We start from the raw sequence: 14576 nt of genomic DNA on the forward strand, positions 1-14576 counted from the left end.
GAAATGTTTTCCAGATTAAATGCGTTCATATGCATAAAACATTGAGAACAGTGCCTAGCACATACAAATGTTCTTTAAAGTTATAAATAATTAAAAAATGAAAGTATGACTTTCTCATTGTGGAGAATGTTGAAAAAACGAGAAGATAGATCCAAAGAAATTTAAAAACACAAAGTTTTATTGTCAGAAGATAAAAATACTTAGTCCTATTACCAAAGTATACATATGTCCATTAGGCCTTTTTGTATTTTTAAAATAAAGTTGTATTAATTTTCACAGCCTGCTTTTTTTTCTTTCACTTAACATATTCTGAGCAGCTTCTCTTCATGTTAAATGTGACTTTTAAATGGCTACCTAATGTTCCATTATATGGCAGTATAATATACTTTAAAAATTTCTCCTATTTTGATTAGTTGCTTGGAAGTTCTAAATTTATAAATAAGACTGTAGTGAAAAATCTTTGAAAATAAATCTTGTCCAAGTTTCTAATTATTTCTCTAGGATATATTCTTAGAAGGAGCATGACTGGGTCAATTATCATCAGTAGCAGCAATATCCATGAAGCTTCTTACATGAGAAACCTCTGAGTCATTCTGAATGCCTCTCTAAGTGGCGTCTGGTGACTTGGTGACTTACACCCTAAATGTCTAGAATCCACACGCTTCTCTCTCTCCATGGCCATCCTCTAGTCGGGGTTACCCTGCTCTCTCTCCTCAGTAGTTGCAGTAGCCTCATTCCTAGTCCCTCTGCACCCTCTGCTTCCCTCCTAGGCCTATCTTCATACTGAAACCAGAGACAGTTTTTTTCTTAATAATATTTTTTATTTTTCAATTATAGTTGGCATACGATAGTATATACAACACAGGTGTACAACATAGTGATTAGACATCTATATAACTCACAAAGTGATCACCCTAATAAATCTATACTGTACACAGTTATTACAATATTATTGACTATATTCCTTATCTTATACTTTATATTTCCATGACTATTTTGTAATTACCAATTTGTACTTCTTAATCCCTTCCCCCTTTTTCACTGACTCCCCCAAACCCCTCACATCTGGTAACCCTCAGAATGTTCTCTGTATCTATGAGTTTGTTTCTGTGGTTGTTGTTGTTTATTTTGTTCTTTAGATTCCATATGTATGTGAAATCATATGGCATTTGTCTTTCTCTATCTGACTTACTCCACTCAACATAATATCTATCATGAAATATCTTTTTCCATCCCTTTACTTTCCGTCTGCGTGTGTCTTTTAATCTGAAATGAATCTCTTGTAGGCAACCTATGTAAGGGTCTTGTTTTCTTATCCATTTAGCCACCCTATCTTTTGATTGGAGTTTTTAATTCTTTTTCATTTGAAATACTTGTTGATAGATCTGAAGTTATTGCCATTCTTTATTCATATTTTTGATACTTTTTTTTTCTTCTTAAAGAAGACCCTCCAACTTTTCCTGTAATACTGGCTTGGTGGTGATGAACTCCTTTAGCTTTTTCTTAACTTGGAAACTTTTTATCTGTCCTTTGATTCTGATAGCTTTGCTGGATAATCTTGGTTATAGGTCCTAGGTTTTCATCACTTTGAATATTTTGTGCCTAGCCTTTCTGGCCTGCAAAATTTCTTTTGAGAAATCGGTTGACAGGCTTATGGGAGTGCCCTTGTAGGTAACTAATTACTTTTCTCTTGCTGCTTATAAGATTCTCTCTTTGTATTTAACTTTTGGTATTTTAATGATGATATGTCTTAGTGTGGGCCTCTTTGGGTTCTTCTTTGGGACTCTCTGAACTTCCTGGGGTTGTATGGCTATTTCCTTCACCAGGATAGGGAAGTTTTCCATTATTATTGCTTCAAATAGATTTTCAATTTCTTGCCCTCTTTCTTCTCCTTCTGGTACCCCTGTGATGAGAATGTTGTTGCACTTGATGTTGTACCAGAGGCTCCTTAAACTGTCTTCATATTTTTGGATTCTTTTTTCTTGTTTCTGTTTTGATTGGGTGTCCTAGGCTACCCCATCCTCTATCTCAGTGATTCGATTCTCTGCTTCATCCACTCTGTTGATTCCTTCTAATGCAGTCTGCATCTCAGATGTTATATTCTTCATTTCTAAATGGTTCCCTTTTATGTGTTCCATCTCTATTTTTATGTTTTCTATCTTTTTGTTAAAGTTCTCACTGAGTTAATCTACTTATCCCCTAAGTTCATTGAACATCCTTATAACCAGTGTTTTGAACTCTGCATCTGGTAGATTGCTTGTCTACATTTTGAGTTCTTTTTCTAGAGCTTTGTTCTATTCTTTTATGTGGGACATGTTTCTTTGTCTCCCCATTTTGGCTTCCTCCTTGTGTCTGTTTCTGTGTATTAGGTAGGGCTCCTAAGTCTCCTGGTCTTAGTAGAGTGGCTTTAGGTAGTAGGTGTGTGTGGTGCCCAGTGGCACAGTCCTAGGAGGGGTCCATCTGCAGGACAAGTTCAACCACAGCCTATGCACCTCTGGAGCCACCTGGTAAGAGTCACCGAGCAATCCACAGATGGCTGCCACCCATGCTGGGCTTATAGGTGCCCCGAGAGGCCAAGCCAGTAACCTAGGTTGGCTGACACTAATGCGGGGCTTGGGACTGCTCAGTAAGAGGTACGGGGCATGCCAAGGCCAGACGCTGCTTCTCTGGGTTTTGTGAGCCTTTGAGAGATTCTAGTAAAGTCCTCAGCAAGAGCCAAGACAGGCCATTTGAATGGAATAAACCACCAGAAGTGGCTTGGGTGGGCCCACAAGTTGGGAGAGGCAGAGACTCAGGGAATCACCTGGGCAGAGCAACCTGTGCTATCCAAACTGATGGTGACTCGATATGGTTGTGCCTGCGTCTGCAGGCTGGGAAGTGGGAGGGCTCAACAGAGGGATAGTGGATACTGCCAGCACTTCTTTCTGGGAAAAAGCTGCCCCTCTAGCCCTGGCCCTGAAGCTGGACAACTCAGTATCTCCCCATATGTCCCTGGCACCCCTCAAGAAGCTGCCCAAGCACTGGAGATCGGAGTGAGTGAGTCTGTTAGCGAGTAAGTCCGGGCGTGGGACCTTTACGAGAAACATCTGTGACTCCCACGACCCTCTGTCTCAGCCGCAGCCTTCATTGGTTATCACAGCCAGAGATTGTGGGAACTTCTCAGTGCTGGAACTTTGGGCTGGGGACCCCAGTGTGGGGTTGGGACCCCTCACTCCTCATGTGGGGGTCGGGGTTCTGCAGCCAAGATAACCCTCCTGAATCTCCATCGCCACACTCAGTTGTTGGACCAGGCCAGGCCGTTTTGCATTTCCACCCCTCCTACCAGTTTGAGGTGAGCAACCTCTTATTTTTGTCCCTAGTTGCAGGGCCTCTCTCTATTCAGCCAGACCTCAGGCGACAATGCATGCTGATTACTCTGTATTTTCATTATAATTTTGATGTGGTTGTGAGAGGAGGTGTGCACAGCCTCTGCCTTCTACGCCATCTTGACCAGTCCTGCAGAAGCAGTTTTAAAAAAAACAAATCTCGTCTTATTTCTCTGCTTAAAACCCTTAAATGGCTTCCCATTACCCCTAGGCTAATGACCAAAAATTTTGTAGTGGCATAAAAAGCTCTCTCTTAGTCTCATGAGCTTAATCTCTCCCTGAGCTCAGGCCAAACAAGCATTTCTTCAGTTTTTGTATTTCCAGAGGTTGCTTTTTCTTAACTCAGGGCCTTTGCATATGTAGTCGAGCCATTCTCTCTTCCCATTTTCTCTTACCTCAGTTTTACCTAGTTAATTCTTCTTACTTCAGATCTTAGCTCATATGTCAGTTTCTCATAAAAGTCATTCCTGACCACACCTCCCTCTCCCATCCTGCAAATTAGGTGCAACTATTAAATTATCTCAGAGCGCCTTGTATTTCTTAGTAACATTTAGCACAATTAAAATCACATGGTTAGTTATGTAAGTAAACATCTGCCTTCCCCTCAAGAAGGTCATCTTTGTGAGGGCCAAGGCCTTATCGTGGGTTGCAGATATTTGTGGAGTGAAAGAATGAAAGGCCATTGATACTATGGTCAAATGCTTTACAGAAAGCACTTTTTAAAAAATAATCTTGCTGATAGGTGAAAATTGGTATCTCATAATTTTAATTAACATTTCTTTGATCGCCGGGGATGTTGAACTTGTGTTTATGTTTATTAGTAATTTGCATTTTCTGAAGATTGTTCTTTGACGATTCTTTATTGAAGTTTCAGGTTCTTGGGTTTTTTAAAAAATAAATTCCTTATATGTTAAAAATATTGTATTTATTACTAATGTGTTTCTCAGTTTATTGTTTGCCTTTTAATTTTGCTTCACATTTTTACATTTTTATATACTGTTTCAGTAATATTTTTAATCTTATTTGTTTTATTTAGAAGTTTCTCTTATATTTTGAGAATAGATAAATATTCTAATATTTTCTTCTAATGGCTAAATGGTTTCTTTTTTATATTCACTCTTTATCTGTTCCATATTTATTTTGGTATATGGTATTCACTGACCTTTATTCCAAATAGTTAATATGGAAGTATTAATACCTTTTACTTCAGTACTATTTACTGAATAATCCTTTTTTCTCCAATTTACTTTGAAACCATCTTTATTACATTACTATATTATTATGTATTCCAGCATTAGTTTTAGGGCCATGAATTGAGCTATCAGTTTTGGGGCAAGTAAAGGACTTTAAAAAAAAAAAAAAAAAAAAGCTGTTTTAGCAACTGGTAAACTGGTATATGTTTTAATGTTTGAAAGAACAACTTATCCCTTCTAATTACTCATCTTTCTCAGTATTTTCTTAGATATTATTTAATTTTATTCCTTTAAATGAATCTTAGAGTTAAATAATATACTCATGTTAAACAAATCTTGTTGGAATTTTAAATGAAAATTTGTTAAATGCTATAAATTAATTTGGAAAGAATCTACCTTGTGATACTACAATATCTTTCTACATTAGAACATGTTCTCTTCACTTATTAAGTTGATTTTATCTCTCAGTGTAATGATTTAGAGTTTTCATGTAAGTCCACAAATTTCTTAAGATATTGTAAATTTTTTATATTGTTATGAGGAATTATTTTAGCCTATTATATTTTTCTAACTAGTTGTGATTGGTGCATAAATAAAAACCATTTATTTTTGTTTGTTTAATTTTTATTCAGCCATTTTTTAGTGTACATTTTTTTAAATTTATTCTTGTGGATTTTATAGGAAGACAGGCTTATAATTTTATAAGCAATGAAAACTCTGTTTCCTTTCTATTGAGTTTATTTCTTTTTTCTGTTTTAGGCCTGGATTAGAATTTTTTGGAATGCTTGAAATAATAGTATTAATAATTAGCATATTTGAATATAATATGCTATCTCTTAGTTTATTTTGGAAGCAGATGACATCACATAGCACTTTGAAACTATTATGGATCAAATTCATTTGATCTTACTCAAATGTCATTTTACTGATATTTGCCACATATGTGCTCAGTGGCAACACTATAACTCAGCTGGTAGTAATTTAGCAAGCAGTTTTAGAAATAACCCTAAACATTTGGAGATAGGGGATGGAGTGATGATCAGAAGTTTTACTTAGTACCCACATTCAGTGCAGTGTTTCTTATTTGTAAAATGGTGAAGCCTAACAAAATGGACAAGTATTTATTTCCCTGCTGTGCAAAAAATATTTTAAGACTCCCTTTTATGAAAGTTAAAAGCAAACTCAATTTAAACACAATTTCCAAATCCTGAACTCAGTTGAGTTTCTTAATACTTTGACAGTAAGTGGGATAAATGTTGTAGCTGCCTAGGTTACTTCAGTGTTAAATGAAAGAACAATAACAATAAAGTTAGAAAGGAATAATTCCATTGCATAGAATAAATGAAGAAAAACAATTGTACTACCCAGGAAGAAACTGTCATGGTAACAGAATGAAAACAGTACCTTCGGTGCTGCTACTACGGGGAAGGAGTGAAAAGATTCTACTTTGAAATTGCTATGTAAATAAAAACGTCTGTCATTTCCACGCCTTCAATTCATTGCAGTTTTCCCCTGACAGTAACAGTTCTTACATGTAATTTTTGCACTTTTAGATTTTCATTTTTTAAAGTACAGAACTTGCTGTGAAAGAAAACAAAATCCCCTGATGAGGCTGCAGTGTAGACAGGCCTGTGAAAACTGGCCTTAAATGAAAAGTCTTACTCTGTCCACCCCAGGAACAAGTGGCTTAAGTAATGGCTTTAGCATTCAGTTGGATCAGTTAGATTGAACTCTATGAAGTGAAAGCTCACAGGACAGTGTAATGTCTTCAGGCTTACCTGAGAGCTTACTGAAATGATTTAGAAACGACTTCAATTTCCCAGCACCATGCAGCTTTCTTGCCACATTTGTTTCTTAAAAAACTCTACGTACTCCTATGCTGTTATGGCAAATTCTTGATGATGATGTTGATAATATTAAGAGCTTCTACATATTAATGGTTACTGTGTGCTGCTCCAAGTGCTTCTCAAACATTATCAAATTTAAATAGTTCTTAAATATGCAGATTTTTATCTTTTATATAAATGTACTCTAGTAAAGTTTTCCTGCTTCTCAAAGTCAGGTGACAAGTTGATGAAGTAGGTGAATTAAGATGACTCTTTGACACACACCCTTTCCTCTGCTATTTCTCTGACATTCTGAGGTTTTGGGAAAAGATGATTGAGATAATTCTAAGTGGTTCAGGGAGAAATGGAGGGAAAAGATAAAAATGGTTGAAAGAAGAATTTTAATATCCTTCTCCTACTGATTCAAGTGTTGTGCTGATTTACGTGAATTTGATCTACATCCTCTCTTGAAAGGATTTTATGCTTTGCAAAAGAAATCGTAATCAGATTTTTTGAATATTAACTTCCCAATGTACATCTAAAATATTATGCTCGTTACAAAAGAATTTTATTTCATCACTATTTAGAAGAATAGTCCTTGTATAAATAAATCACACCTGGAATAACAAACCACTGTGAACAGAGAGTAGACTTAAGCTTTCTTGATCAGCCCTCATCTCTGGTGGTCTTTGCTTTTCCTCTTTGTCTATGGCACAGAATTTTACATTTAGTTATATGATGCCTCAGATTCCCTATTATTCTGGTTAAAGCTTTATCTTTGTCTAAATATATTCTAAACTCGAGGGTATTATCTATTTATGTTCCCAGAAGTCTGAGCACAGTGCTAATTACAAATTAGGTACTTAATAAATGATTCTGAAATAAGTCAATAAATGAACAGACTTTAAATCGCCATTGTTTATGTAATGATTCTGAGGAACTATGTATGTATATGTTACAGCATAAAGTCAGAAAATTTTCAAAAGACAGTTTTTTTGTTGTCTGTTTTTTGTTTTTTTGTTTTTTTAATCTGAAGAAGTGGTTCTCAAATATTTTGGTCTGAGGATCCCTTTAAACTTAAAAATTATTGAGTACCCCAATAAGCTTTTCGTCAATGTGGGTTATCTCTAGTGATACCATATTAGAAATTAAAACCTAGACATTTTAAAATACAAGAACATAAGCACATATTCTACTAGCTGTCAAAGCAGTGATGTCAACACATGTCATGTAGCCTCTGGAAAACTCTACCGTACACTTATGAGAGAATGAGAGTAAAAAAGGCAAATAATATTATTATGAAAATATTTTAGACCTCACAGATTCCTGAAAAGGTTTTGGAGAATTGATAATCTGAAGTATTCCACTGGATAACTGTGACAAGAAAAAAATTCTGAGATGTCTTAAATTATAGCAGGCCAGAGGGTAGAAGGAATTGATAAGAGAGGTTAATCAGTTAACTGCCGGGCAAAACCAACAAAATATTGCGTACGTTCCTGAATGTATGTTGAGACTTTGAATTAACTTCCAGGTGGCTATTTCCTCAATTACAGAGAAAATAGCCGAGTAGCTGATCACCAGGTGCCACCACATCTTGCTTACACATGAACTTTCCAGACTGTTGCCCACAACCAATCCTAAAGAGCAAACACTTCTTCCTTTACCAAATGCATCTGAGAACTAGCCCAGCTTCACCTTCTCCTTCCCCCTTTACCTATAGCCAATGTAAATTCTTTCAGAACAACTTCCATCTTCTCCAGAGTTCATGTATTTAAATTAAGAGCCCTGTCAGATCCTGGACAGTGGCTGTGTTGTCTTCTCCAACTAGCTCTGCTGCTTGTGCCTTAGACTGCATGCCCAGGACCTGATCCTTTTTCTGGCTAGCATATCGCTCAATAACCTTCTCTTTCAGAAAAACTTTCGGCTTTTTTGTTCAAAGACTCAATCAGGCAATAGTAAGGGTAGTCTTTAATCTTAAGGTTAAAACCGTGTTTGTTGCTTTTATGTTTAATCATGAGTATTATGAGTGTTGTAAATGGTTTTAATTCAATAGCAAGTACAAAATTAATTTTTAATTAATATTAAAGAATAGTTAACATTTTTGGTTGAAATTATCTTCATTAAAAAAATATTTGGAAACTGTTTTGTATACGTTTAAAATTGATTGGGTTCTTTTATGTTGCAGTTCCTCAGTTTGAAACTACATGTAGTTACATAGACGCTACAGTTGAAGAGTTTCTTACCTGGAACTGTGACCACTCTAGTATTTCTGGACCATTTAGAGATTATGATCATTCCAAATTCTGGGCTTATGCTGACTATAAATATTTTGTCAGTCTATTTGAAGATAAGACAGATATTTTCCAGGTAAGTCAATACATTTCTTTTAATCATGGTAATTTTGTGTTTTTGATAAAAGGTCACAAATTAGAATTTCCCTGGTTCCTTTTCTCTTCACTGTCTTTTACTCCCAAGAGTCACTGTGAGTGTTGAGGATTCTGTACAAAAGATTTGCTCAAGAGAAGCGTAATGTATGGTTCACACAGATAAGCACCCTTCTCATTGTTTTTCTACTCACCAATTTTCCTATATACCCTCTCCTGTGCCTTTAAACAGTGCCTGAGCTGGTATGGAGTATATTAGAAGCATAGATTATGTATAAAACTTTATTCTCTCCTGACCTTACATATAAGTTTTTGTTCTGTCAGGAAGGCAGCTGGAAGTACAAAGCTAATTATGTGAAAAAGTGTTCCTAGAATTCTCGCAGCATTCCAGGCTGCTGCTTCCATCTTTCCTTGCTCTGGGGGTTTAGTATAAGCCCTGCAGAAGTATGGAAGTACTTGCAGAAGTAAGAATGTGGAAGTTCTTTGCCATGTGTTGACATAACTGACACCAGAGTTTACAGACTACCATATCCTGTTTTTCTTTTAAGTGTCTCCTACCTCAAACTGCCAGTTTAGTTTGTGGGGTGATTTTGCTAACTCCCTGCTCTGCTTTCCTTTGTGTGTCTGAGGCCTGGGGCAAAAAATAGGAGTCCCGGGAAGTTGTTTGGATGACTCCGCCTTGCCTGCAGTCAGGTCAAGGCTCCACAGTCCTTTGTCCTGCCGCCTGCCCATCCTTTGTGGAGAGAACTGTTTCACTATCCCTACAGGCTTTTCACCCCTACTCCACTCCTCCTCCCAGCCACCACTACCTGCTCTCTGGACTTCTGTATCACATAGGCTGAAAGTCTTTGGACTCCTGAGTAATTTTTCATTCAGCCTATATTTTTCTTTTTCACTTCGAGTCAAGACGTAGATGCTGCTGTTTACATAGTTCCTATAATACAACTGTCTATACTTTGAAGCTTTCCTTTATTAAAATTTTAAAATGTTTACCTAGATTTTGCTTTTTATTTAAAAATGGGAAACATATCACTTGCTCATAACTGTTAGTTGAGGATATATTTTTATTCTCATAATCATGAAAGAAATGCATCAGTTTTGAAAACATTCAGTAGAATGTTTTCTGAATCCGAAGTTTATGCTAAATCTACTCATTTTTAAATGATAATTTTGAGGTCATTTTTTTTCTTACAACATTAGTTGTGATCACTTTATGGATCTATAACCTGGGAACTTTTAGATATAATAGTTAGCTTTCAGAGTATTTTATATTTCTCATACTCTCACCTACCCTGTAGATTAGATTAGTACTCTTTAATTCCATATTTCTGGTAAAACATTGTGCCATAGTAATATAATAATAGTAATCAAATACTTTCTCATGCTTGGTGCTTTTCTAAGTGCTTTACATTTATAATCCTCACAGTTTACCCTCTAAGTTTTAACTGCTGCACTGTATGTCTACACAGGATCTGAATACATTAAGTTCTGTGGGGACTCTACAGCTAGGATTAAAGAATTCCATTTATGCTGAGGCTAGGCTCCCTGTGCCTTGGATGAATCTCTAAGCTGACCTCATCAGTTGTTTGTCTTGGCCCAGGCATGACAGCTCCGGGCAGGCATGTGTCCAGTCCATTAAGTATGGATATAAAGGCAGTCTTTTGGTAGTGTGCTGGAATTCTAATTGAGCCTTTATAAAATCTGATCTTTTTAGTTAAATGAGTTTTCCATCGGCTCACATTATGGTGATTAATTCTTTAGATTATAAGAGGAAAATCCGCTATGAACAATCAAGTCCATTAAGATGATATAATTTTTTATCAGCATCAAGCCTTCTTACATCATGGGTACCAAAGTTGTTGTCATTTTAATTTTACCTCTATAGTTTATTCAGTCACCAAGTCTTATTGTTTCAAGTTTTCTTCCATCTGTCATAAAATGGTGGGTAGTTAGCTATTAAAATAATAAATTTTAAAAATATTAATTCATTTTAAATAAAGTCATGTGATTACAACTAACATTTTTATGAAAATAACTTCGAAATTTTTAAAAATGTTATTAAAGGAGTGGTATTGCTTTACATTTTGTCTTTTTAGTGTCTGGCTTAATAGAAGACAACTGGATTCTTTCGGCTCTTCATTCAATTTGTTGCAATGTTTTTTTAAATTTATTTTTTATTTTTTAAATTTTTTTAACAGTAAGGTATATATATATTTATACTGTGTGTTCACCTCCCATAGTTAGATTTCCTTCTGTCACCACGTATTTGACCCCCTTTACCCTGTCTACCTCCCCCTGTTGCATTTTCTTGGTTTGTTTGAAGTATATGAAAACTATGTTGCCTCACACATATGCATCTGAAAAAGAGTATTTTAGTAGCCTTTTTAGATAGTTGTAGGGTTTTTTTAATACTCCACTAAACTTGACAAGGGATAGTTTCTTAAGAGGTTTGTTTGTTGCAGTACAGAGTATAAACCCAAAATTGATGCACTCTTTGTACTCTTCAAATCCATTGGTCTATCTTGCATAGAATGGAGCTTTTGCAAAATACTGGTTTACTGAGGTATATAGATCTTCCAAATGTCCATTTGGAAAATATTGTCAATTTGAAAAATACTGCTTTACTGAGTTATATAGATCTTTCAAATGTTGACACATGTCCCTATACTTCATTATTTAAAAAGTGACATTTATTAATATCGTCATAATTCTCATCAGAAAAGTCTTTTAAATATTAGGAAGCTTTCAAGCTCATGTGTTTCAAGATACAAGTTTCCAAAATCATTTTCATTCTGTTCAAAATATTTTCTAATTTCCCTTATGATTTATTCTTTGACTTATGGATTATTTAGACGTGTAATGCTTATTTTCCAAATAGTTGGAGATTTTCAATCTTTCTATTACTGGTTTCTAATTTAGTTTCATTGTAGTCAGAGAACATACTTTGGATGATTTTAGTTCTTTTAAATGTATTGCTTTATGGCCCATAATATAGTCAGTCTTGATAAATGTTCCAGGTATACTTGAAAATAATGTGTATTCTGCCGTTGTTCTGTTTTATAAATGTCAATTAAGTTGACTGTTCAAGTTGCCTGTATCCTTACTGATTTTCTGTACACTTGTTCTACCCATTATATACAGAGAGGTATTGAAATTGCCCAACCGTAATTATATATATATATATATATTTTTTTTTTCAGTTTAGGTTGATCAGTTTTTGTTTCATGTGTTTTAAAACTGTTATTAAGTTTATTATGTCCTTTTAATGGATCGATGTTTCATCATGATGAAATGACCTCTTTTTTCTGGGTTCTTGTTCTGATGTCTACTTTATGTGAAGTCAATTTTGTTTGGTTTGCCATTGGATTAGTGTTAGCATGAAAAAAGAGTACTTACTATATGATTCCATTTATATAAAATTGTAGAACTTGCAAACAGATTTATAAAGACAGGAAATAGATCAATAGTTGTCTGAGAATCAGGGAGTAGGGAGAGATGGCTTACAAAATGTCATGGGAGATATTTTGGATATAATCAAAATGTTTGTCATTTTGATTGCAGTGATGGCTTCTCATATATATATGTATATGTATATATATGTAAAAATTCACCAAGTCGTACACTTAAAATATATGCCGTTTATTGTATATCAATTATACCTCAATAAAGCTGTTTTAAAAAAATACAGTACTACCGGTAAGTACACTTTGGTTCCACTGTCTTGACCTACAATATTATTCACCATTGTTTTTGTGCCCTCAGTGCAGATGTCAACACAGTGAATTAGGCAAATAACATCTTAGTAGTATTATGAAAATAATTTTAACCTCACAGATCCCCTGAAAGTGTCTCAGGGACCCCCAAAGGGGTCTATGGGCCACTTTGAGAACCTCTGGTTTGCAATATTACTTCTGAAATTACTCTTTATTCCTCCAGTTCTGACTCTTCCTCTAATTAATTCTAAAATAGTTTTTTATAAAATTACATTTCAAGTCATGCTCCAAATTAAGTGTTGAAATATGTTAATCATGTTCACAAACATTTCATGACTTAAAATTATACAAGGATAGCACTTAAGAATCTCCCCAACATGACTGATGCGACCTTTCTCCTCTGCATTAGTGCCTGTCTAGTTTCCTCACTGAGGGCTGGACCACTGTGTTCTCTCTCATCTTCTGGCCTTTGCTCATGCTCTTCTCAATTTCTGCCTATTAAAATTCTACTTCTTAGGACCCAGCTCAGATTCAGCCTTGGCTATGAAACCTTGTCAGCCACTTATATGTACATCCATCCATCCCTTGCTTTCATTCCTCTATGTTTTATTTTGATGGTTACTTAAATGGTGAATGACAGAATTCTTCTAACAATATTGTAAACTCTTTAGGAACGGACTCTGTATTTTACAATTTATTATTCCCCCAAACTGCTAACATAGTGCTAAATACAGTAGTTCTCCCATATCCATGGGAGATATGTTCCAAGACCTCAAGTGGATGCCTGAAACCATAGATGGTATTGAATCCTATATATATTGTGTTTTTTTCCTAATTATAGATACCTGTGATAAAGTTTAATTTATAAATTAGGCACAATAAAACGTTAATAATAAAAAGAACAATTGTAACAATATAACTATAATAGAAGTTATGTGCATGGCTTTGGGTTTATTATTAAATAAGAGTAACTAGAGCATCAGCATTGCAATACTGTTAAAATTTGATAACCCAGATGTCTGCTTAAAATGTCTTAAGAGTGGATAGAGTATACAGCCTGGATACTCTAGGCAAAGGCATGCTTCATATCCTGGCTGAGATGGAGCCCACTGTGTGAGACTTCATCATGCTACTCACAAGGGCATGCAATTTAAAACTTATGAATTGTTTATTTTTGAAAGTTTCCATTTAATATATTTGGATGGTGGAAAGCAAAGCTGTGGATAAGGGAGAAACAACTGTACATGATAGGTATTTGAATGATTACATAAGTACATTTTTTCCTACTCTTGTTTTGATATTTCTTTGGTCTTCAGAGCCCTTCAGATAATTTTTTAACTTAAACCTCTAGATTCACCCTTGTCAAATCTTTGTAGCATTTGTCAGCCTTGATAAGAAATTCTTAGCTCTCTTCAGCCTTATACTAGTTTTATAAGATTTTTTTTCCTTATAGCCTCTTCTTAAAGTTTCCATCTATTAATCTTTTTCTTCCACAAATTAAATTCATCCCCTGATAAATATGTAATATATACTGATAAGTACACTGGTAAATATACTAATATGATTGGAAAATATCCTATAGCCTTAAAGATGGCCAAAAATTATGATTTTGACAACTAACTTTCATGTATGGCAAATGAAATTAATTAGTCTTTCTATTTTTTAGTTATATATCATATCATCGACTAATCTGAATAAAGCATTTATTTGGAATATTTTGTTTTCTACTTCCCAAGGAAGGTAGGGAATTTGTGGTATTATCATATAAAATTTCTTTATCTCTGACTCATTAGATGAGAATGACAGATATTACCATTTGTAATTATCAGTAAGCATCATCATAATTGAAGCTATTAAGAATCAACATATAGCAAAAGGAATTTTGCCCCAAGAATGTTTTCCAGATAGATTCCATTTTATGTTGTGATTCAGATTGGCTACTGAGAGTCAGGAGCCTTGTTAAGTCACCTAGACACAGAATCCCCAAATGGAACATTAGTTCTTATCTGTCTCGAACTTTGTAACATAGTTAATGAGAGTGTGTTGAAACTGAACCTAGTGGTTTAGTAACGATTAAAGGAGTTTGATGGTCTGA

General features: G+C 34.9%; 1 protein-coding gene across 2 annotated transcripts in view; it reads left to right on the forward strand.

Annotated features, from left to right (window-relative positions):
• Positions 1 to 14576, forward strand: part of HSPBAP1 (HSPB1 associated protein 1) — a 52925-nt gene that overhangs the window by 14955 nt on the left and 23394 nt on the right. For both annotated transcript variants that reach the window (XM_011369713.2, XM_023520886.1), the window contains one exon: positions 8570 to 8751. In XM_011369713.2, the coding sequence (XP_011368015.1) occupies positions 8570 to 8751 (182 nt within the window). The remainder of the gene's footprint in view (positions 1 to 8569; positions 8752 to 14576) is intronic.

Source organism: Pteropus vampyrus, unplaced genomic scaffold (genome assembly GCF_000151845.1).
Source record: "Pteropus vampyrus isolate Shadow unplaced genomic scaffold, Pvam_2.0 Scaffold1, whole genome shotgun sequence".
NCBI lineage: Eukaryota > Metazoa > Chordata > Mammalia > Chiroptera > Pteropodidae > Pteropus > Pteropus vampyrus.